General features: G+C 38.4%; 1 protein-coding gene and 1 long non-coding RNA gene across 3 annotated transcripts; one reads left to right on the top strand and one right to left on the bottom strand.

Moving 5' to 3' along the window:
- Window positions 1–594: 594 nt before the first annotated feature.
- On the top strand, window positions 595–12464 carry LOC113062437 (CMP-N-acetylneuraminate-beta-galactosamide-alpha-2,3-sialyltransferase 2-like). Of its 2 annotated transcripts, XM_026232282.1 has the most exons (8): window positions 596–784; window positions 7456–7536; window positions 7707–8069; window positions 8753–8943; window positions 9035–9214; window positions 10090–10135; window positions 10888–11013; window positions 11103–12464. In XM_026232282.1, the coding sequence occupies exons 3-8, from the start codon at window positions 7791–7793 to the stop codon at window positions 11268–11270; spliced, it is 990 nt and encodes a 329-aa protein (XP_026088067.1). In that variant the 5' UTR covers window positions 596–784; window positions 7456–7536; window positions 7707–7790; the 3' UTR covers window positions 11271–12464. The 2 variants fall into 2 exon arrangements, with proteins under 2 accessions (XP_026088068.1, XP_026088067.1); XM_026232283.1 differs by lacking the exon at window positions 7456–7536 and having other exon boundaries at window positions 595–784.
- Window positions 12465–17855: 5391 nt separating this feature from the next.
- On the bottom strand, window positions 17856–24798 carry LOC113061998 (uncharacterized). Its single transcript, XR_003278484.1, has 3 exons — window positions 24674–24798; window positions 18712–19451; window positions 17856–18282 (listed from the first exon to the last, which is right to left on the bottom strand). It is a non-coding gene; the product is annotated as an uncharacterized LOC113061998 (long non-coding RNA).
- Window positions 24799–26349: the final 1551 nt, after the last annotated feature.

Here is a 26349-nt window from a genome sequence, read left to right as displayed (position 1 = left end):
TATATATATATATATATATTATATATATATATATATATATATATATATATATATATATATATATATATATATATATAGCCTGTAGGGTAAACATTTTCAATATTTAATTATACAAATTTTTTTAACAAGTCATAAGTCTTCATAAGTCTTTAGCTTTTTTGTTTCTAAAATTGTGCAAAGTGATAACATATAGTTTCATTTCTTTTATAAAATGTTCACAAGTTGGCTTTGTTTGGGAGTTTGTAATGTAGGGTATACAGCGTCACACAACAGGTGGTTGGGGTGATATAGCTCACGTGACAACGAGCACAAGGATAGGCATTTAGAATGTATTATATATATATAATACATTCTAAATGCCTATCCTTGTGCTCGTTATATATATATTCGATTCTTTATACAAGAATATTGACTAAGTCGTTTAAAGCTCCAGTGGTTTTCTGAATAACCCAGAATTTTTTGGAGAAACCGACAAGTTCTTGTATGACAAAAGGAAAACTAGGACCGTGAAAGTTTAATCGCTTTAAACAAACTGAATTGCGGTCTTTGAGCCTAATGTCTTGCGATTGTGAATTATTTAAAAATAACAAAGATAGTAATAATCAAAATAGTTTGTCCACATCTCAAATGTCAACAGTTCTAATAAGGAGTTTTTTTTGTTTGTTTGTTTTACTAGAAAGAAAGTTTAATCTGCTCTAATCAGTTGTAGGCTTCACCCTCCTACACAGTCCTGACAGTGACGAGCAAGGTCCACAGATCGCTGGATTTAAGCTGAACAGTAAATGTGAGTAAACGTGTTTTTTTTATTTATTTAATTTTTTATGTCTGTTGCTTACGATGTTCGGAGTTGTAATTAGATAAATAATCTGATAGCCTACCCCAGATAAAAAACTAAAAACTAAACTCAGCCTAGAACATAAGAGTTTATCTTTTGTTTTTACCTTTTTGTTTCTTTACAAGTATCATATTAATAATATAATGTTTAAACGTCCAATAACAAAGTTAACATCCAAGTACTGTTCCGTATAAGAAGATTACACCGATCATTTTGCCGATGATTGTATATCCAAAGCGACTTATAAATGTGGAATAAAGCATAGACTCTGTGCTAGAAGAACTGCAGGACATTAGGCGCATGTTAGAAGAAGCATTTTGTGATTAAGCAGCATGTTTTTCTGGATATCAAAAAACAAAACCTGTTCTTCTTCATAAAGAATCTCGCTAATGGTGTCACTTCATAATGATATCAGTGCAAATGCATTTGTTCAACTGTCGTCTTTTTTGTGTTCTTTCTCATTTTCTCTTGTAACATTTGTAAATCGTATATAACAGTTGTGAATTGGAATTTAATTTAAACAAATTTGAACACATCGAAAACACATCCATTACATAATGTTTTTATTTTTTTATTTTTATATGATTTATTTTAGTAGTGCACAGGGCCGTCCTTAGGGGGCTTAAGCTGGTGCGGTCACACCCCTCCCCTCTCCCCCCTCCCGAACACCCCCCACCCCCCGGAATTTATCTCAAATAAAGAAATTTTAACTTGCTTGAATTTGTTAGCCTGGAAGTAGCCTACACTGTTCAGTTACGTTCCCTTTCATAGGTCACTTCGATGCTGCGGTGATGTTACCGGCTATGGGAACACCCCTCGGTGTGACGAATGTCTGAATCCCTATACCATCTCGCCAATCCTATTGGCCAAATAGCAGTTAGCACCACCCTTACCCATTCGCACGCATCATATACCTGGGTGCCGCGGGCTATTTCGCTCAGATTTCATTCCTTCAGGGAAGCAAATCATCTGTGCCCTAGGAATCATCTTGCGTTCTCCAGCAGTTTTCTACGAGCAGTGTTAACTCCTCTTCGCGGACGCGATGAGTTTTCAAAAGTGTAAGGAGCCGTGTACCAGGTACATCATGAAGGGAGACTCTCATGACAGGTGCGTAGTATGTCTGGGTTTACATCACACACAGGCGGCGCTTAGCGGCCTTTCTTCATCTCCCCATTGTGATGGCCTGCGGCTCAGAGTACTGCGCTCAAGGGTGGAAGTATTTTCTGATGTCGCCCCCATGTCTAACCCCCGCCATGTCACTTCTGCGACTGCCGAGGCACCGCACGAGGCGATAGGTTAGGGTGACACGTGCGACATGGATTTCGAGGACAGCGCAGCGCTGGAATATTCTCCACATGGCTCGCTCTCTCCTACCTTGGTTCAGAATAAAAGATTTATTGAGCCTGTCGTCTTCTCTAATGAGGATTTTCAGCCCACACTGGAGGCATGTAGTGCCATCTCCTTCGGTTTTGGACGCTATGATGACGACGTTTTATCCACCGCAGCCTTGGGGTCTGAGGACTTCGTGGCCAACACTAGCCCTCTCCCTCCTAACGTACAGGAGAGGCGTGTTTCTCCCTCCTACAGCGAGCTGTTGGATGTGGTTTCTCGTGCGGTGGGTAAATTGGGAATGGATTGGGAGGTTGAGAAGGCAGAGGCCCAACCTTCATCTAAGCTGGACGACCGTTTTCTATCTAGTCGGACACCTGCACAGCCCCGAAGGCCTTTACCTTTTTTCCCAGACCTCCACAAAGAGGTTTCGAGGTCCTGGAAACAGCCGTTCTCCGTGTGGATTACTAACGCTGCGGCTGCGGATTTCGCCACCATTTTCGCCTCTCGTTCTCGGGCCCCAAATAGCAGCTTCTGATGTTCTCGCTGCTTGCCAGGGACTGTGCCCTCCACTAGAGTGCGCTGTTGGACCGCTTTTGCGCATCCAACACTCTCACTGCAGTCCCCATGCTCAAACACTGACTGTCTCGCCGCATTTATGCACGACATAAAAGACCCATTTATGACGGCTCACACAGCCGCCGCTTTTTCGCTAGTGGCAGAGCCCGATGTTCAACCTGCCGTGGACACGTTTCAGGATTATACACAACGAGACGTTCTTCCCTTTGGCTTAGCTCTGGCTCCCCATACTTTTTCAAAATGCATGGACGCAGCTCTGGCCCCATTGCGGCTCCAGGGCGTTCGCGTTTTGAACTACTTAGACGATTTGCTGGTGTTAGCGCATTCACAGACTCTAGCACACTCTTGTGCTAAATCATTTAAACAGCCTGGGCTTATGCACAAATTTCCAGAAAAGTGTTTTAATTCCCTCTCAATGGATAACCTTTCTGGGAATAGACTTGGACTCTCGCGCGATGACAGCAAAGCTTTCTCTCCCGCGAGCTCAGTCGATTGCGTCATGCGTGTGGCGCTTCAAAGCGGGTCGCACAGTGACAGTGAGATTGTGCCTCAGACTTCTAGGTCTGATGGCAGCGGCATTCCCCGTAATTACTTCACATGCGCCCTTTTCAGCGGTGGACGAAAAGACTAAATATTTCACTCTGTTGTCTTCCGCATCGGACGATTTCGGTGACACGGAGGTGTGTGATGTCGTTAAAACTATTGATGTCAACTGAATTTCTTCTAGCCGGGGTTCAGCTGGGGATTTGTGCTTTCCGAGAGACTGTCACGATGGATGCGTCTTGACCGGTTGGGGAGCTGTTTGTCAAGTGCGCCCAGCCCACTGAGTGTGGACAGCAGCACAGTGCAGTTGGCACATAAACAGGTTGGAATTACTGGCGGTTTTTCTGGCTCTCCAGTATTTCTCAAATCAGCTGATCCACCGTCATGTGCTGCTCAGATCAGACAACACAGCGCTTGTGTTTTATCTGAATCATCAGGGAGGATTACGCTCTCGCCCCCTGTGCAGGCTGGTTCTTCTTTGGTCTCAGAACAAATTTCTGTCGATCCGAGCTGTTCATGTCCCCGGACGTTTGAACTTCGGAGCGGATTTCTTTTCCAGGCAGACTCTGGAGCAAGGAGAATGGAGATTACACCCCCAAATGGTAAACCTCTTATGGCAGATTTTCGGAGAAGCGAGAGTGGATTTATTTGCGTCGAACATGACTACGCATTGCCTACTATGGTTCTCCCTATGCCCTCCATTGCCCCTTGGATGCGTTAGCTCACAGCTGGCCTAGGACCAGTTTGTACGCTTTTCCCCCGATTCGTTTGATCCCAGTGGTATTATCCAGAATACGACTGGACAGAGTGGAACAGCTGCTGCTGGTGGCTCCGTGGTGGCACACACAGCTGTGGTTCGCGGACCTGATCAGTCTGTTAGCGGGCTCTCCATGGGAGATTCCCCTCAGACAGGATTTATTATCACAAGCACAGGGAATGATTTGGCACCCGAGGCCAGATCTATGGAAACTGTGGGCGTGGCCTCTGAGCGGAGTGAGTTAGTATGTCCCGGTATTTCTGTTGAAACTACCGAGACTATACTGAAATCTAGAGCAGCTTCTAGGAGACGCTTATATGCTTTCAAGTGGAGACTGTTTACGACCTGGTGTGAAATTCGTAATATGGATCCAGTTTACTGCCCAGTGGCTTCAGCCACTCTAAAGGTTTACGTGGCAGCCATTTCAGCTTACCACGAATTTATAGACGGTGCCTCAGTGGGCCGTCATCCACTGGTTTCTTGTTTCATACAGGGTGCGCGACGGCTGAGGCCTTTCCACCCCAGTGCGAGTTTCTTCATGGGATTTATCCATTGTGTTGCAAGTTTTATCAGGGCATCCGTTTGAGCCCTTGGAAATTGTTACAGGCTCTCTCTATTTCACCCTCGTGCATGGAATTTGCACCGGGCTTTGTGAAGGTGTTGTTGCGACCAAGGCCTAATTATGTCCTTAAGGTGATATATAATAATCCCTTTCGCTTTCAGCAAGTGGTCCTGGAGGCTTTACCCCTTGCTGAGGCGGGGTCAGGAGATCTAAGTCTTTGCCCTGTGAGAGCTTTAAAGGCTTATGTAAATCGTACAGCCCCATGGCGTGAGTCTGACCAGCTGTTTGTCTGTTTTGGACATAAGAGTAAAGGCCATGCTGTTACAAAACAGCGCATGTCCCATTGGCTGGTGGAAGCAATATCTTAAGCCTATGAGGCGCGCGGACTCGCTTCGCCCTTAGGAGTTAAAGCTCATTCCACGAAAGCAGTGGCTTCTTCTCGAGCTTTTCTCAGTGGATCTTCTATGGATGATATCTGTGCTGCGGCAGGTTGGTCCTCACCGAGCACTTTTATCAAGTCTTACAGTGTGGATGTGAGGATGGCCCCTGGCTCCCGGGTTCTCTCCGCTTGAGCAGATGCTTCCTTGGATCCCAGCTATCAGGTACGTCAGGCGTTATGGTATAGCGTTCCCATAGCCGGTGACGTCACCGCAGCATCGAAGTGACCTATGAAAGGGAACATCTCGGTTACGTATGTAACCATGGTTCCCTGAATAGGGAACAAGATGCTGCGGTCCTGGCCGTGCCATACCTTGATAGCATTCTTCTTCTTCAGTTCATGAAATCTGAGCGAAATAGCGCGTGGCACCCAGGTATATGATGCGTGCGCATGCGTAAGGGTGGTGCCAAGCGCTATTTGGCCAATAGGATTGGCGAGATGGTATAGAGCTTCAGACATTCGTCACACTGAGGGGTGTTCCCATAGCCGGTGACGTCACAGCAGGATTTCGTTCCCTATTCAGGGAACCATGGTTACATACGTAACCGAGATGTTTTTCTCAATTCTAAGGATGCGTTCCAAACGGGACATATCATCCTATGAAGGGCACTCATGAGTGAAAAGAAACTTCAAGAAATAATTGTTTGGTCCCCTACACCCTTAAGCCCTTCGACGCTCTCACTCTAGAGTTTAACCCTTTGATGTAATTAGGGCATTGTGATATGCCCTTCCGAATGAAAAGCAGGGCAAATCTCTTAACTAGCCTAAATCGCATATGAAGTCAAGCCAAATGTCAGGATTTATGAGCTAAAACTATACAGTGCTATAGTCAAACTGCAACCTGACTTCACATTTGTGCAAAATAAATAGCCTAGGTGAGACTCCCAACCCTGAACTGTGTATCTTCCATCGCTTTCGTCTGTATCACACGCCATGTCGCCATCCCTGCCTCCCTGCGCCATGTTCATATCCATCCTAAATAGTATGTGAGATTAGAATAAGAGTGTCCCAAAGCATAGTAGTAGTATAATTTTATTTAATGAAACAAAATCTTACAAAATAAGTCCTTAAGTGAACTAATTTCATAAGAGCTTTCTGCTTGCATTAAAACCATATGTTGAAAAGAGTATGCCAAAAGTCCCAGGATGGTATTTTTCAGGTAGATTTTTGAAGTGTGGATCATTGTACACTCTAATGGTAATATTGGCCACAATCCATTTCGCGTTGACGAAGGATTCAGTTCAGAACTAGAAACAAGAATAAAAAGTGTTAAAAAACTAAAAACATGGTGGATGTCCGTGATATGTTATAAGGTTTAGATAAACAGTTCAAGTTACGAATAATCAATATTTAACCTGGTAAAAATTCAATTAAAAAAACTTTATTTTAAAGCTAGTAACAAAGTCTTGAGCCATTGTTGATGCAGTTATTGCAGAAAGAGAACGTGTATTGAATTACATAAAGATATTTGCGTTCTTTAAAACTATTTGAGTTTGAACAAACACTTAGTTTAGCCTGCAGTGCTTCATAGAGCTTGGACCGTTCACAATGGAAGTGGTTCATAGTTTTATTTTGAACTTGGACTCGAGTATAAAAAATACAGTCAGTGCTGCACGCTTTTGGGACATAAATGCTTCTAAAATGCTTCATGTACTAAAACAGTGCCATTGTTTATTAATAATCACTATTAATACTAATAACACTTTTTATATTAATAACCTTATTAATAATATTACTATTAATAAAGCAGAATATCCCAGAATATGAACTCAACGTGTAAACTTTTTCTCCTCCATAGAAAATCGTTAGAGTAAATGCTTAATGTAGGCTAATAGAGGAAGACCATGATATAAAAAGACCAAATCTGTTTAAACAGTTTATTTAAAAAAAAATATATTACACATAGATGAGCCCAGAATATTAATAGAACTTGCAAAAGTTTCAAATGTTTTCTCCCCTGTATAAAAACATAAAGAAAACTGGTAACCTGTCTTAATGGATTAGCGTGTTGCTTAATAATCAGTTTATGAGCGCCAGTTAGGAAAAATAACAGAAATTAACATTCCTAGATTAGCTTGAATTGTTTATTTAGCTTTAATTGTTGCTTTAATTATCTTCCTCAGTATTTTTGTTCATTTTCCAATTAAAATATTTAAACATTCTTAAATCAAGATACATTTGCATGTGAAGGAAATTGAAGATGTGTGTTCTTGTTTTCTGAGAAACTGGACACAATTAAATGAGTTTATGCTTAAAACGAGTTGGTTGGTCAGTCGAAATTAAGATTTTGTATTATTTTTTTATTTTTTTGACTCCATGGGCAGATATTTTTTTTGTTTTAATCATAAACCTGCTTCATTTTGATCAAGATGTCTGTCATTTTGTGTCTAGTAAATTTATCTTTATTTAAGAGTCTTCAGACACTTGCATTGCAAAACAAGAAAAAAATACAGAGGAAAGATCATTACTTTTGTGTCCTGTGTGATCAGCAGGTAGGAACAGTTATTTCCATACACTTATATGCTCACAGTTACCTCTCTCTCTCAACCTTTATTCTTATAACTAAAAGCATTTAATTAGGACCCGAGCACTGCAGTGCGAGGACCATATTGGAATTGTTCCATTCATTAATTATTGTGCTTCACTGTCATTTATTGCTCAGGTTATCTCCTGATAAGGTGCTAGAGGAATCTTCTCGACCTCAACCAGCCCAACATCAGAGATTCAAGATCCATAATCAATCAAAATGCGATGGTGTAAAAGCACAAAGGTCATCTTCGTGGTTCTGTTTAGCACTGCCATCTTTACTGTGACCATACATAAAGTTCCTTATGGACATTTTAAAGATTTGGTGAACAATAGCATGGTGGAACGTTTCCTTCATGGTGAACCCTGTGCCTGTATGGAGCGCTGTTTGGCTGCGAGTGACGACATGTGGTTTGCTGAACATTTCAAAAAAGATGTCCCACCAGTGCTTTCTCTCAATAACAGCGCCTTCCCTGACCACATCTTTAAATGGTGGCAGGTAGTGTCTTAGTGTGTGTGTATGTGTGTGTGTGTGTGTGTGTTATTTAGTACTTCAGCTCACTTCATTCTTCCAGTTAAAATGTACAATAAGCTGGACTGTGTGCCATTCAAAAGTTTAATTGATTTGATAAAAAATATTTAACATGAATTTATTCTTGTGAGGCAAGGCTGAATTTTCAGCATCATTACTCCAGTCTTCAGTGTCACATAATCCTTCGGAAATAATTAAAAAATGCTGATTTGATGTTAAAAAACATTTCTTATCAGTGTGGAAAACAGTTGGGCTGCTTAATGTTTTGTGAAAACCATAATGCTACTTTTTTTCAGGATTTGATAAATAGAAGTTCAAAAGAACAACCTTTATTTTAAAAATAGCAGTGTTTTCTAACATTATAAATGCCTTTACTGCCACTTTTGGCCAATTTAATCCCTCCTTGCTAAATTAAAGTTGATTTCTTTCAACAAAAAACAAAACAAAAACGTCTGACCCCAAACTTCTGAATGATAGTACATCTTTTAACTAAAAAGCAGTTTGAGTTTAGTTTGAGTTTATATAAAATGTTAATGGTGATTTTAAAATCTAGTCTTCTGTATGTTGATTTTTATTTGATTGTGATGTCATGTTGATGGAATAAGAGCTGTACTTTCCTGCATCACTGTTCGTTTTTAATCCATCCACAGTCTCTCCAATCAAGGAGCAAAGCTAATTACTCCCAAGTGATTACAGAGCTGTTTTCTGTCATTCCTGGAGAGGAATGGTACAGAGATGATGGCCCATCCCGCTGCCGAACATGTGCTGTGGTGGGGAACTCTGGGAACCTTTTAGGATCATACTATGGTCCTATTATAGACAACCATGATTTTGTATTCAGGTAAACTTTTTTTATTTTAATTTCATGACTTAAAATAATCAAGAAGCTAATTATGATAGAGATTGCAATTTTACAAGCCTGCTTTCCACAGGATGAATAAGGCACCAGTTGAAGGCTATGAGAAAGATGTGGGATCCAGGACGACCCATCGCATCATGTACCCAGAAAGTGCCACCCACCTGGACAACAACACACACCTGGTGCTGTTGCCCTTCAAAACACTGGATATCCAGTGGGTCACCAGTGCTCTAACTGATGGATCTATCAAACGGTGAGAGAATATCATGGAAACAAGGTCACAGTTTACCACAAAGTGAAAAACAAATGGTCATGTTATTTTGCATAAAGAAAATGAAACCTATTTTTACAACTATTTTCAGCACAAAACAACCAACCAAAAACAGTACAGCATTAAAACAGTTTGCAAATGTTCTTCTACACCCACTGTAAAGGTTTAGTTAGGGCTGGCTGAAATGCAGCTTTATGACTCCACAGACACCTGCAGCTTCAAATATGGGTTTGCTGCACAACAGTGACCTTTTTATAGCGTCCCTTTTAATAAAAGAATACATTCATTGGTTGAACAGAAACTTTTGTTAATAAGCCTTTATCTGATCGACTGATTTTGTGTTCTTATTCATTCAGATCTTTTGACAGTTCGATAGTCTCTATTCATTTATCACTAAATATTATTTGTTTTCATGCTTTCAGTCTTCAGAAATATTTCATGTGAAATGTGACTTGTTTAATAATGCAGAACAACCTTTCCATTTACCTAAGAAAGACCTGGCAAACTATGTAACAAGGTTGTCTGAGTTTGATGTTATCTAAAAAGATATGAGAAATAAAACAAACAAACAATTTTTTCTTTGGAAAATTTAAATCAGAATTGAAAAAAAATTCTGAAATCCTAGTTATGTCAGTAACATATCAATTTGGAACACAGTATGTTCAGTGTGTGTGTGTGTGTATATATATATATATATATACATACATCGAATAATTATTGTCTTAAAATATATTTTGATTTTGAGGGGTAATTTGATTGGGACATTGGATTCGTGACTTCATGTTTTGAATAATATATGAACATATATTGTGTTCAATTGTTCTGACCCTTGTTTCTCTTCTTGTATTACTCAACAGAACACGGTTTAAGGTTATAGACAAGCTACAAGCCAACAAGGACAAAGTAAGATCAGTTTCTTGAGTTTGTTTTTCATCAGTAAACCTTTCAATAAAAAACAAGTTTCACTTAAAGACCTTTTAATTGACATAATTGGGCGTGCTAAGTGCACTTTGTCTCAGCAAACATCACCAAGGACACCTAACAGCTCAGGAGACTAATGTTACCATACACAAACAAGGCTTGAGATAATTGTACTGTATACAGTGTTCATATGACATGTATTGTGTACAATACATGCCATAGGAACCTTTTAGCATCATCACAGAACTTGATACTGCAAACACATGCTAGATCCTAACATATGTTTTATTATGGGGAAGTTGTGGCCTAATGGTTAGAGGGTTGGACTCCCAATCGAAGGGTTGTAGGTTCTAGTCTCGGGCCGGACGGAATTGTGGGTGGCGGTAGTGCATGTACAGTTCTCTCTCCACCTTCAATACCACGACTTAGGTGCCCTTGAGCAAGGCATCGAACCCCCAACTGCTCCCTGGGCGCTGCAGCAAAAATGGCTGCCCACTGCTCCGGGTGTGTGTTCAGTGCTGTGTGTGTGTGTGTTCACTGCTCTGTGTGTGTGCATTTCGGATGGGTTAAATGCAGAGCACAAATTCTGAGTATGGGTCACCATACTTGGCTGAATGTCACGTCACTTTTTTTCACTTTCATTTATCAGATTCTGAGTCCCAGATTTTCTCAGACTCTTTAAGACCCCATTGTAGATTCTGAAATGACTTATAATTGTCTTCTCATTCTTTCAGGTGATGGTTATGCACCCTGCTTTCATGCATTATGTGCACAACACGTGGCTGCACATTAAGTCTCGAAGATCTTATCCATCTACTGGTTTCCTTGTGCTAATATTCGCTCTGCACATTTGTGATGAGGTAAAGCTTTTAGCAGTCACTTCCGGTAGTTTGTGTGCTGTGCACTAATGTCAGGTACATTTGCTGCTGTTTTTTTTTCCTTTGCTTAGGTCAGTGTGTTTGGCTTTGGCTCGAACAGTAAAGGCACCTGGCACCACTATTTCGAAAAAACACCCAAGTCTTTCAAACGCACTGGTAAACACAGTGGAGGGATTGAGCACGAGACCATCTTAGAACTTCAGGAGAGGAAGCTGATTGACCTATACACAGGGTGGTGAAAAAGATAATGACATTGAGTAGCGTGTTTATTTATTGATATTTACTTTTATTTATGATAAATATAATGATTCACACTTTGGTCAAACGGTTTGTCTCTGTACGGTTTTAGCTTTTTTTTTTTTTTATAAATGAATGTTCAGTCAGCATTGACTCTCTATATTGATCAAAAATGGCAGTAAAGTCTAAACAAAACAAATTCTATTTCAAATAAATGCTCTTTACAAAAAATAAAAAATACAGTTGTTAATTCTGTTCTCTTTCTGTCAAAAAATCATGAAAAGTATCATAGTTTCCACAAAAATATTACGTTTCATACACTGATCATGTATGTTATGCTTGGCGATTCAAGGACAAAGGCGAGAGGAACCAAATGCAGATTTTACAAATGCAGAAGTAATAAAAAGGAACCAGACAAAAAGAAAAAGGAGTAACCAAATGTGTAACAGCCAGTAAAGAGATAAGAGAAAGATCAAAGGCAAAAACAGGGTACAGGGGGAGGAGCTAGTGAATTGCTATGGTAACTTGTAAATAGTAGCAGGTAAGCAAACAGGGACACAGATCACAGGAAGAGAACACAGAAAGGGTGGAGAAACACATTTAAAAAATACAGTCAAAAAAGAGAACCAAGGCAAGGGCACATAGGTTTGTCCCTGGATGACTCGTTTGCGTAAGTGACATTACTAGTTTTTATTCAAAACAGGTGATGGAAAAACATACAAAACATGATTGCTGAAATATTATCTGAGAAAATGGTTATCAGGTTAGTATACAGTAATGTTGATCGCTGCAGAAGATTTTCAATATTGAGTAACACTGCATGTTTATCTGCTGGGGCGTAATGGGGGGACGGAGGGATGACACACAACAGACACAATAGCACTGTATAACTGATATAGGCTTATGTTTCATTTTTTTCCCTTTTTTATTCAAATTATTCCCAAACGTGTTAAATAATGAAATATCTCCATTCTCCTGAAACTGTTTTGCAATGCGCAATTAATATCTTACTTACATTAATTCGCACTTTGTTGTTTTTGATGAGAAAATTTGTCAGAGAGCATGTGCAGTGAACAAAACACCGGCCTTTCAGTGATGATTGATCTCATTATTTATTTATTATTAAGATGCGAGTTGAAAGTTGGGTTCAGTTAAGAGAGCTTGAACATGTATTTTAGTCTAGGACTAGGCTTAAACCTTGTCTGTGATACTGGGCGTTAATATAAGCCTATTGTTTGTATAGCTTACAAAAATAAGCAGAAACATATAGGGATGCACGATTATGATTTTTCATGGCCGATTCCGATACCAATTTTTTGGCTATTGAAAACAATAACCATAACGGTTGCACTTTATTTTACAGTGTACTTTATTTTTTACATGTACCTATAGTGTACTTACAGTGTATTTATCTAAGAAAGTTCTGGTAACACAAGGTAACTACATGGGGTAGGGTTAGGTTTAGGGATAGGTTCAGGGTAAGTACCTTGTTATTACATAGTTATTGTAATAACTATAATAAGTACATAGTATGTACATGAGGAACAGGACTGTAACATAAATTGCTACCACCTTAACCATCTGAAGTTAAAGGCAGTAACTGCACAGTAAGTAGCCTACATTCACTACAAACACAGATGGTACAAAAATGTTTAATTGGATGAATGAAACCCTTTTTTTCAGTGCGCTACAGCAGGTGATTTTTAAATCAAATTAAGTCGATGTATTTTTGAGGTAAAATAAAAGTAAACCTATACAGAACTGACGTTTACTTCTGGCTTTTCAAACGTCCATTTGTGATTCATGGATAGGGGACCTAAACCTAATTATAATCACAGACACCACTGTAAAAAATATTACATGCTATCTGCTTAAAAAAATATTATGGTAACAATATTACACGTAGTATATTTTGAGTAGATTTTAAGGTTGTTGTTTTTTTGTGAAATTTACCCAAATAAATTAAGTAAAAATTCCTAAATTATTTAGTCTATGGCACAATAAATTTAATATAATTAGGGAAATGTGCTCATTTATTTTAAGTTTATTCTCAAAAGTCTGATTTTAAATGAGATCTGTTTGTATTTTGTTATTTTATATATTTACAAGACTGTATACAGCCAATCAGCTCAAAATAGGAAAATACTTGAAAAATACTGGAGAGTACTGCACTAGCACTAGCAAGGCTACTGCTCATTAAACAAGGTTAGAGTACCTTGAGTAGTACTACAAGAGTAGTATCCACAGTACTACAAGCTCTACTCTTCTGCACAGTGGTAATGATTGCACTGTGCAATGGAAACTTCGATGTTACAGAAACTCTAACAAATGTCAAATGTAACTGAATATTAAACATTAATAGATGCCTCCCTTCACTCAAAAACATAAAGTAGCATTTCATTTCAAAATTTACTCTCCATATCCAGCCATATGCAAAGCATGCTGGGAACTAACAATCACCTCTAAAATAAAACTGCAAAATTGAGCTAATTCACTCAAATTAAATAGGCAGCCTTCTTTCCTTAATTATTTTAGTTTAATCAGTTCCCCAATTCAAGCACCAAAACTGCTTAAGTCTCCTAAAACAAAATGAGGAAAACGCATCTCTTGGTTTTATTAGTAAAAAGTCCTCATTATTTTCTATACAACACTGAATCACAATTTCTTTAATGAAATCCACACATTATTTTTAATTATCAACTTAATTTTTTTATGAAAATTACAAGACCCATGATTAATTTTTTACAGTGCACCATTTAGTAAGCCCATTGAATTATCTGGGCACTTAAGGAAAGATGGAAAGGGGTTCAAGGCGATTATGTAGCCAGAATCCAGTAGTGTGGTGTGTGTCTCTAAACTCCACACTATGTATCATTTTAAAGTCAGGTATGCATTTCTTACTCTTAGATGCATCTTTGAGAATTTGATGTTTGATTGATTTGATATTCTGAGTTGACTATGTAATTGGCATAATACATATGAAGAGTTCAGATGCAAAAGCCTCTAAATGCCATCTGAAATTTTCATCTGAAATTAGGATTTTTATCAGGCTGCTATATTTATGTTCAGTTATTTCACTTTAATAGCCTGGAAAAGGACCTGCACATTGCCATTAAAAGTAAAATGACTCAACCTAAGCATAGGAGCTTGATAAAAATCCTAATTTAAGATGCAAATTTCAGATGGCATTTAGAGGCTTTTGCATCTGAACTCTTCATATTTACCTGACTGATAATAAATTGTTACATTTGAACTAATTCTGGCTTACTCTGAGATTATTGAATCTAATTAATTATGTCAAGTCAGGTTAGTAACTGACTAAAATGTTTTATCGCTGTGGCTAAAACATTAGCACTAGTAATGTATATTTAGACTGTAGAGGTTATTGTTTTTTGTTTTTTTTTGTTAGAACAACAGCGTGTTGTTGACCAACCTAAATCCAGGTTGAAATCACGGCATGATTATATAATGTTACTTAGGAGAATTTAAGTTGGCCAGCTTGGTTCTATAGAAATGGTTATGACCTTTTGTTATATCTTACCTTAATTATGTGTTTACAGATCTTTAGGGAATAATAAAAGTATTATAGAATGAGCTAAGTATTGCACAAGCCATCCAGAATATAAGTAATTTATCTCTGTTCAATGACCAAGACTGACGAGTTTGTTAAGTCAAATCAAGTCAAGTCAAGTCAGCTTTATTTATATAGTGCTTTAAACAAAAAAAATTGTGTCAAAGCAACTGAAAAACATTAATCTGGAAAACAGTTAAAGGCAGTTTTTCATTGAATTCAGTGATATCATCATCTCTGTTCAGTTTAAATAGTGTCTGTGCAATCATTTACAATCAAGTCAACAATGTCACTGTAAATGAAGTGTCCCCAACTAAGCAAACCAGAGGCGACAGTGGCAAGGAACCAAATCTCCATCGGTGACAGAATGGTGAAAAAAATCTAGGGAGAAGCCAGGCTCAGTTGGGGGACTATTTCTCCTTTGATCAGACGAAACCAGCAGTTCAATTCCAGGGTACAGCAAAGTCAGATTGTGCAGAATAGTCATCTGTTTCCTGTGGTCTTTTCCCGGTGGTCGTGTGAGACAAGGTCTTTACAGGGATCTGTATCTGGGGCTCATCTAGTTGTCCTGGTCTCCGCTGTCTTTCAGTGATGTACTGTAGAGGTCCTTTCTAGGTACTGATCCACCATCTGGTCTGAATACATACTGGGTCTGGTGGCTACAGTGACCTTGGAATAAGAGAGAAAAAGACTAATTTTAGTGTAGATGGCATTTTTCTAACAATTTAGCAAGTACATCGGGTTATCTTTAATCTAGATTTAAGCTGCAAGAGTTGGCTGCCTCTCCAACAATGTTAGGTAGATTATTCCAGAGTTTAGGCGCTAAATAGGAAAAGTATCTGCTGCCTGCAATTGATTTTGACATTCTAGTTTTGTGAATGCAGCAGATGTGGAGGATTATAATGAAACAGGAGCTCATTCAAATACTGAGGTGCCAACCATTCAGGGCTTTATAAGTAATAAGCGAGATTTTAAAATCTATACAATGTTTACCAGTGCAGTGTTGACAGGACCGGGCTAATATGGTCCTACCCCCTGGCTCTAGTAATAACTGCTGCCCTTTGGACTTACTGGAGTTTGTTTATTAAGCGTGCATGCACAACCACCCAATAAAGCATTATAATAATCTAATCTTGAGGTCATAAAAAGATTATAGTGTTAATTATAGGACATAAAAACTGCATGTAATAACCTAGAACGCTGTCTAAGACTTGATGGCTGCTCTGTCAATTCTTCATCATCAGTTAGGAACTTAAGTGTGCTATTTGATATCAATCTTTCCTCAGAAAGCCACATTTCTAGCATTTGTAAAACTGCATTTTTCCATCTCAAAAATATACCTAAATTATGGCCTATGCTCTCAATGTCAAATGCAAAAATGTTAATCCATGCGTATGGATTAACATTTTTGCATTTGACATTGAGACCAGTTATTGTTTAGTCTAGTTTTTGTTTAGTTATTGAAATTAATGTATATGGGTACTAATTTAATGGTGCTGTTATTCATATTTGTTATTTGTTTAATTTCAGAAGCACACTGTTTAAACTACTTTCATGCTGATAAAGTATCAAATCAAATGAAAAATTGTTTGCCCATGCCTACTTTAATTGTTCAGTAAATACCCTCAACTCAGCAAAATGCTGTGGTTTCTGTCCTGACCAACATCCGGGAGTGATTACCACACACATATTGAATTTATATACAGTCCTTCAAAGTCTCCCTTACACGCTACCTGACTTCTAAATTCCACACCTCTCCCTGAACCCAACCCTAAACCTACCAGTACTTGGGGGTGCATAATCAGGGGTGCAAAATTCATATATATATATATATATATATATATATATATATTAGGGCTGTCACGATATTAGATTTTTCATATCACGGTTATTGTGGCCATAAGAATTCATGATGTCGATATATCGTGATATCTATAGAAACCTTGGGGTGGGGAAGATATCAGTCAAATAATTTTTTACTTTGTTATTGAGTTTTTCTTTTTCACACAACGAGCATCTTTGAAGCTCTTATGAAATAACAAGAGAGAAAATACTGTCAAGTTCAACGGTGTGATGAATAAATATTAATGGTAATACTTTACAATAAGATGCCATTTGTTAACATTAATGTATTAACGAACATGAATGAACAACGAACAATACATTTATTACACAATTTATTAATCTTTGTTAATGTTAATAAAAATCGAGTTATTCAATGTTCATGTTCATAGTACATTAATGTTTACAAACACAACTTGTGATTTTAACAATGCATTAGTAAATGCTGAAATTAACATGAACTAAGATTAATAAATGCTGTGGAAATATTGTTCATTATTATTTATGTTATTTATATATGTTAACTAATGTAATTAACTAATGTTAACTAATGAACCTTGTTGAAGAATGACCACAGATGAGGCATTAAGTGCATGGCACTGTGACCAACTTAACATTTTACAGAGTTTAATGTAGCATGTGGTCGCTCAGTTTTTCAAGATCTGTTTTAATCGTGTAACTCTTCATAGATTTGAACAAAGAAAGAAATGAAGTGTTGCTACGCACAGGCCGTATTGATTGCAAATACAAAAATAAGACGAGTAAAGAAAACGCGGTACTTATTAAAATAATCACCCTTTACTTAAGTATATGAACACAGAAAACTGCTGTTAATAGGTTATATAATATTTCCCAGTCTATGACTAGTAAAATAATATATCACGGTTATCGTCAATACCGGTATATCGCAACAGCCCTAATATATTATATATATGTATATATATATATATATATATATATATATATATATATATATATATATATATATATATATATATATATATATATATATGAAAATGAAACTAGACTGAAATGAGACTTGTATATATATATATATATATATATACAAGTCTCATTTCAGTCTATTTATTGAAACTCAGTTTCATTTAAAACCTGAAAACCAACCAGAAAAAAAAAATCAGTATTTTTACACATTTTACTAGTAATACGACACACATTTGTTGTTAATAATGCTGTAAATTAATCCTACTTGTTGCAACATTCCCTACTTTGCTTTTTCTTAAACAAATAATTTTTTATCAAGGCAAAATCTAGTTTCCAGTGAAGGTATTGTTTGGTATAAAACAGGTTAAAGATTAGCAAACAGGTTTTCGATTCATCAGATGATGAGCTATTTCCTCAAAATCTGTTTATTCAGCCCAGTAAATCCTCCCCCAAAATTGACATCGATTCCAGTGAATAATTCAGAATAACTGAATACTTTTCAAGTAGTGTGCGGGAGTTTCTGTCATACCACCTTGTTTTGTGTGTCTCCTTTAAGTCCTCTTATCTGTATCTTGGCACCCAGGAGGAAGAGAACACCATGTCCATCTCAGCTTCTATCTATTGAGTAAGTGTGTACGAGTCGGCCAGTTTGGTTCCTTCAGTTAAAGTTAACATGTTCAAATAACAATTGCAGTCCCGGACAGTGAGTGACACTACATATTCAGGTAAAATAGAATTTTCTTCAGTCATTGTTAAAAAACAAGCCAATAGAATTTTAAAGCTAGTGTTAGTAAAGCGGTCAGGGGAATCTTTTTGCCTCCAACTAATCACTGCCCATAAAAAAGTCACAATGACACAATGTTCCCTGTCGAGCTTTCACTCTACATTGCGAGAATCGCAGTGGGAACTTCTCCCCTTTTCCAAAATCCTGAAGTCTTATATGATAGTGCCTGTTTATTATCTGGCCAATTGACGCTCATCTACGCAAATTGCATGCAAATACTGACTGGCAATTACATCAGAATGTACTTCACTGAACTTTCACATTTCTATTCAAAGAAGAACTGGAAATGAAAAATACTTACTGCGGGATTTGTGCAGGCCCCATAAGCCTGCCAGATACCCATCAGAACTGTGACTTTACGTTGGGCCGGATTCATGCTGAAGCGGCCTTCTCTGACCTGGAATGCTCTCACTGCAAAGAACTGCCGGTCTGTATTCTACGAACTAGTGGTGGACCCTCCTCCCCCATCATCGACCCATTCGTTGGTCCTCTTTTACGGATGACTACTCCTGCCCAGCTCAGGCCGTTCCAGACTTCATCTCCTTTGGGGCCCAGGTGGAAGAGAACTCCATGTCCATCTCAGCCTCTTAGAAGGACTGGATGGAGTGGCGACGTATTATACTGACATAGAGGTGCCCTGCAGACCTCCATGGGCAACTCACCAGGGTCCTTGCCAAGGCAGTGAAGGAGCTCGACCTGAACTGGGAAGCTGGTGGACCTGAAGGGCTAAGATCACTAAACATGGCAATATCTCCTTCCAACCTCTTTGGTGATATTGTGTAGTCTGTGGTCAAGCATTTTGCTGAGGCACAAAAGCGTGTGGAAACATCTGATGCCACGGTGCAAGTCCCAGTAGCTTCCTAGATCACACTCCTCTTCTACACCCTGTTCAGCACAAAGAGGGTCTCAACAGCCTGCCGCTGGAATCGGATGTTCACCACAACAGTGGCCTGGATCCTGGAAAAGACTCCACGGAGTGAGGAAGAGCCCCCGCCATTATAGCAGGCCATCTTCAGCTGCCAAGCCTTTATCCTGAGGGTCCTGTCAAGAGGAGGAGGGAGCTAATGAGAGGACCATCCCCCAAGCGTTAAAATTATTTAAATATGAAAACATATTTACAGACTGTGAGTCAGAAGCACCAGAATGTCCTTGCAAAGTTGGAATTGCCCCACCTTATAGAAACAGACACCATATTGTAGGCTACCCTCCGAGGAAATGTTCCTCATTCTCTGTATATATAATATTTGGGTTGAATTGTTCTGTAAAAGTGTTGTAAATACATCTTAACCACTGATTGTTGTCCTCTTTTGGAAGGTCAAACAAAGTAGTTTTGCTTTCACAACAAAACACAGAGCATCTCCACAATATGGCTGCACCAACAGTGAGAGTAAATGTTACACATTCTTTCCTTGTATGAACATTTGTGCTGTGCATTGCAAATCTTCCCACATTGTGATGGGAAGGGACAGACAATAAGACTGAAGAGAGCACATGGTACCAAGCAACATAAGCTATGTGCTCACAAAAAACCACAGGAGTACCCTCTGGTGGCCGTATCGCATAGGAGATTTGCACATGTGTTTAGTGGATGAGGATTTAATTCGTTTTGGACCTGGGGACTGCAGTGTTACTCTCTGGCCCAAACCAGGCTATGTGCTTAAATTTCTTTCTATCTCTTTAGGGTGCAGGTTATTTCCTTTATCGCTTTATCTGCTGAGCTGTTGACCTTACGAGGCTCAGAACGTCATTTGTCCAGTTAGGGCCTTGAGGATCTTTATCGACTACTCGGCCGCCTTTCATCAGTCTGACTAGTTGTTTGATTGCTACGGTGGCTGTGCCAGGGGATGAGCTGTGTCTAAGCAGGGACTTGTGCTCACCGTCACACAACTCTAACTTCTTTATTAATTGCGGATGACATGACTGTGGTGGGTCTCATTGGCAACAGAGTTGAGACAAACTGCAGGAGCGGGGTGAGCCGCCTGGCCAGGTGGTGCAGTGACAATAATCATTCATCAGGCTGTCAGGAAGCTGAGCTCCCTCCCGACCTTGCCCCATCTCCCCTCTTTTTCCCCATGCACCACTGTACTCTGAACCTCTCACCCCCCCGGCTCCCACTAACACACTGAGACCTGCACCAGGCACTTTGTGCAGCACTGGTCTGCTAACTATCTCATTCAGCATTTAACTGACCTCATTCAACTACCTCTTCTGTCAGTTTAAATAAAGAACTGCTCTCTGAGATTTTTGACACTTTAAACAGACTGAATAAGCTCTTTGCACTACAATAATTATATCTGCACTGTTTGTTTATTTCACTTGTTTGCACTCTATCTGCCCATGTGCCTTGTGCTGCTTTACTTTTTCATTTTACATGACCTGTTTGTATATTTGTATAGTTGTACTTCGTATTTTATATGTATTTAATGTTCTACTGTTAGTGTTATCTGTATGCAACAATGGTCTGAGAGTAACGCACTTTCAATAATCTGTATGTATGTCCTGTACATGTCGAAGAATTGACAATAAAGCAGACTTGACTTGACTTGACTTTCTCATTGGATAGTGGACGCTATTGTGGTGGTTTGCGCGAGCCAGGAACAGGAATGCCCTCTCAACATAAGATATCGCTGTGTATAGTATCACTGTGTCTGCTCTGTATTCAGTGCAGGTGCTCACTTATTTTGGCTAGATATGCAAATTCAGTATACCTGAGCAAAGATTGCTCATTGGTCTAGTCACGCCAGCTACACGTCCTCTTACTGTTGTAACCTCGGTTCCGTGAGAGCAAGGACAAGACATTGCAAAAATCACCATGCTTGCTGCTCGATCGGTAGTCGAGTGTTCACATTCAGATTCTGAAATAAGTACATTGCATAAGTATTAATACTCTTGACTAAGTGCTTAGTGGAAGCACTTTTATAGCCTCAAGTCTTTTGGGGATTATGCGACAAGCAATAATCATAATTTTAAAAAAAATTTAAATTCAAAACATTTTAACATAAAACAGCTATTTAAAACAACAGTAACTGCTGTTAATAATGTTCACCGTCTGGCTGACTAGCTCCTATATTAATTTTTCTGAAAAATCCTGTCATATGCACATAAACTGACAGTCACCACTTATAAGTTTACTACTAAATATTGTAGAAACGTAATTTTCTGTAAAGTTGCTTTGTAATGATTTGTATTGTAAAAAGCGCTATACAAATAAACTTGAATTGAATTTAAACTTGAATTTAATTAGAGGTTAATCATATTATAGTGTCAGTGTGTATGTTGCCAGTGTTTTGAGCTTTTGATCCATTCAGTATCGCTGTCAAGTAGCTGCCTGAGGGGCAAATTTGGAATTAACTCGCAAAGATACTGCAGCTTACCCAAACACTAGGGATGCACCAATCCCGATACCACATGAGATTTGATTTTGATATTTGATATTTTTTACATGAGAGAGAGAGAGAGAGAGAGCATGCTCACTTCCTTCTGTTGTGTGATCTTTGATGTTCACTCACCTAGCACATGCATTTGGATTAAAACTAAACTTAAAAGAATAAATTATAGGGGCATCTCTATAAACATAATTTATTTTCAACCTTACGTATTTATGACTTTCTGGCAAAAGAGAATCTAGCAGCCTGTGTGGAATGCGCAAGGCATTTCACTGGGTAGACCTCAATGTGTCATAGACTTTTTGTCAAAGATTTTAACTTTTAAGGCTTACTCTGCTTACTCCGTTCATAAGCCTTTTGACAGGCCGTGTCATGGAGCTGTAAAAACTATTATGATTGGGTCATGGAACAGGACACTGATCCCAAACACACCAGCAAATCTACAACAGAACGGCTGAAAAAGAAAAGAATCAAGGTGTTGCAATATCTTAGTCAAAGTCAAGACCTCATCTTGACTGAAATGTTGTCCACAAACCTCAATAAAATGGAGCAAGGTTGTAAAGAAGAGTGGGCCAGAATTCATCCAGAATGATATGAGAGACTGATAAAGTCCTATATAAAATTATTCCTTCAAGTTTTTGCTGCTAAAAGTGGATCTACAAGCAGAGCTGTGTAGATACAAATTGTAGTCTGTTACTGATTCCATTTTACTGTAGAACTTGTTGGTCTTCTAGAGCCCCTTTCACACTGCCATTCCGGCAAATACAGGGGTAAAGTGTTCCTGCAATTGTTCCCTGGTCGCTAGATTTTGCACTTTCACACTGCCAGTGATGACCCGGTATATGTGCATGCTTTCACACACAACCCTTGAAGATCCCGTAACGACACGTGACATCAGCGCGTGACGTGTAATGTACGAGTCGACAACACTTGGCACGTTATACTTTAACTGAAGCAAGCAAACGATCTCTGCGTCAGCGCGGAAAGTGAGGAACTAACTGATCTCTGCTTCATTAAAGTTTGCACATATGTTTTCGTCACGAACATTGATCTTCCTTCAAAACAGCCGGTAAAAGAGTCACGCGATAACGCGCGTCATCACTTCGACACGGAATTAGATCTGGCTTTTGTTCACACAGCGCTCGTCCCGGGTCGAACCCCGCAATGTTACTAGGTCCCCGACCCGGATTCAATTTGGTAATCAATCCCAGGACGTGGTTGCTTTCACACAGAAGGCGACCCGGCAATGTTCCGGAAATATTGCGGGTCCGACGTGCAGTGTGAAAGGGGCTTCATAGAGTGCATTTAGGCCAAACCCTGGGGGGCACAAAGTGTCTTAGATTTTGTCATAGATTTTGTGTCAAAGATTTTAACTTTTAATGCTTATTCTGCAGCATTTATATAAGCCTTTTGACGTGCCATGTCATGGCGCTGTAAAAAATGGTTATAATCGTGTAAATACTCACTAAGTGAATGAATCGCATCTGTGCCCAACTCTTATTACAAACCATACACAAACACTGTCCTCCAATCCATGAACATTAATTACAGATATTTTACAGCCATTTGCCACGTCACAAATTGTGACGTCAACACAATGTAGATTTTAAACTAAGAAGATGAAAATGGTGTAAATAATCTAAAAATTAACCTTTTTTCTCCAGCAGTTAAAATAATCAGATTATGTTATATGGTGTGCAACCCAAACACCTCTGCTAAATTGTCAGAAAAAGTTGTTTGGGGTATCATGCCCCTTTAAATGCTTGTGTTTGTTGGTTTGACAGCTTATAAAAAAGTAGTTCTGTTGTTTTTTGTAACTTGTTTACTGTATGCATTGTCACATAGCAGCTTTTAGATATTTTTCTGTTTTTTTTTTTTTATATATAAGTCAGAAATGACAAGGAGGCAGCTTCCCACAATACAAAATCAATGGAGTGGGTTGGATTGATATAATAATCTAAATGATCTTTAATAATCTTAGCTACAGTGTAGAAAATCTAGTCAAGCAATATCAAACAACTCCCTCTAGTGTCTGACATTTTACTACATCAGACATCGACATCAGTCAGAAAGTAATTATAAACTGTATAAATATATTTAATATAATTTCTTTATCTGCTTTATCTCACTGACAAACATATGACAGACAGACAGACGGATGGATGGATGGATTGATAGATGGATTTGTGTTTAGTCAGAGGATGCCACCACCAGTAGCAAACATCAGACTGAATACCACTTACCACTTATATAACATTTAGTTATTTTAAGTTATTTTACTTGTACAAAAGCAGTGTTTTATGCTACCTTATATTGCAAACTTATCATCTTATTTTAATTTATTATCATAATTATAAACATTGGCTTATAACAAATAGTTTAACTGTTTACTGCATTTATCAGACGTTTTGCATATTCACAAGAAATAGCTTATTTTAGTGTAGAAAAATAAGGTGAATATACTAAGTCATTATATAAGTTATATTACATTATAATAATTATATATACAAAGAACAATACCAATTGTAATCACAGAAGCCATTTAATTATGTTGCTACGGTTACAGTTACCACAATACAGATTTGTTGTTGTTTCACAACCCCCCAATCTGCTGTGCTGTGTCAAAGAACAAAAGCGAATAATTAATTTAAAAAAGGGAATATTATGTTTTTTTTATTTAGCAAACATTTGTACTAGTAAATGAAATACTAATAAGACAAATAATCATGTTTCAACACAAAACCCCATCATGCATCAGCAAACATTATCAGATATTACAGCACAGATAAAATCCTGCACTGGATTATTGTTATTTTCTTAATAATGGATCTAATAATAAACTTACACCTCTGCATTACACAATGTCCCCATGCTTACCTCTACTTTATTTGGCAGGTATCTATGATCCTGAAGGCACAATTGAATTTATTTTTATTTGTTTCTTCTCTTCTTCTCTCTAAATGTCCACTTCAGCCTTTAGTTACTCAACATTAACAGTGATGTTACTGTCAAGGAACAAAGTCCCACCCACTGGTTGTAGGAACACCCCAGACTTCAACACTTCTTCAGCAGGCCAACAGTATGTGATTGCTGGTACTTTCTCAATCTAATTTACAGAAATACATTATGGTAAGAATAAACGTGCTTTATTTATTTATTTTTTAGAAGCTCTGTAAAAGCAGTTTCTTGTTCTGGAGACTTCAGGCGTGTGTTAACACTATGCCAAAGAGGAAAGACATCAGCAATGATTTTAGAGAAGCAATTGTTGCTGCTATTCATTTGAGAAGGGTAATACAGCCATTTCCAAACTATTTGTAGTCCATCTTTGCACAGTGAGAAGCATTATTCACAAATAGAAGACATTCAAGACAACAGTATTCCCAGGAGTGGATTTCCCAGGAAATTCACCCCATCGGAATGTAAAACACTTAAGAAATACACCTCAGACTCTACAGGCCTCAGTTAACATGTTAAACGAAAGTTTTTGACAGTACAATTAGAAAAAGACCAGACAAGTATGCCATGTTTGGAAGGGTTGCCAGAAGAAAGCCTCTTCTCTCTAAAAAGAACATGGCAGGATAGCTTAGGTTTGCAAGGTTCCATCTGAACCAACCATAAGACCTCTAGAACAATGTCCTTTGAACAGACAAGACCAAAATTAGAGATGTTTCGCCATAACACAGCGCCATATTTGGTGAAAGCCAAAAGAGCATTTCAGGACACTCTCCTCATACCAGAAGTCAAGCATGCTGGTGAAGGGCCAAAATTGGGTCATTTAACAGGACAATGATCCCAAGCAAATCTACAACAGAACGTCTGAAAAAGAAAAGAGTCAAGGTGTTGCAATATCCCAGTCAAAGTCCAGACATCATTCTGACTAAAATGCTATCCACAAACATCAATTAAATGGAGCAAGGTTGTAAAGAAGAGTGGGCCAGAATTCCTGCAGGATGATGTGAGAGACTGATAAAGTCCTATATAAAATTATTACTTGAAGTTATTGCTGTTAAAAGTGGATCTGCAAGCAGAGCTGGGTATATTACTTACAAATTGTAGTCTTTAACTGATTTGATTTTACATGACAAAAGTAGTAATAGTTAGTAGTAGAAGTTAGTAACATAATCAAACACATTACAGATTTTAGGTAATATAACATTTTGATGACTTTTATATCACTTTTGACCTTGAACTTGTTTATCAAATTGATTTAATTGAAATTGAAGCATGACGTGCTCCAAAATTTCTTGGTAAATGGGTGCAGTGACTTTGGTTTTCAAAAATCCCAATGGTTCAACACCAGCAGATGACATTGCACCGCAAATCATTACAGACTTTGCAAACTTAACACTGGACTTCAAGCAACTTGGGCTATGAGCTTCTTCATCCTTCCTCCAGGCTCTAGGACCTTGGTTTTCAAATGAAATAACAAACCTTTCTCTCTTCTGAAAAGAGGACTTTGGACCACTGGGCAACAGTCCAGTTCTTCTTCTCCTTATCCCAGGTAAGATGCCTCTGATATTGTCTGTGGTTCAGCAAATTCTTTGACACGTCTG

The sequence above is a fragment of the Carassius auratus genome, chromosome 44, assembly GCF_003368295.1.
Source record: "Carassius auratus strain Wakin chromosome 44, ASM336829v1, whole genome shotgun sequence".
Taxonomy (NCBI): Eukaryota; Metazoa; Chordata; class Actinopteri; order Cypriniformes; family Cyprinidae; genus Carassius; species Carassius auratus.
Note: the sequence above shows the minus strand (reverse complement) of the source record. Positions and strands in the feature narration are given on the sequence as shown.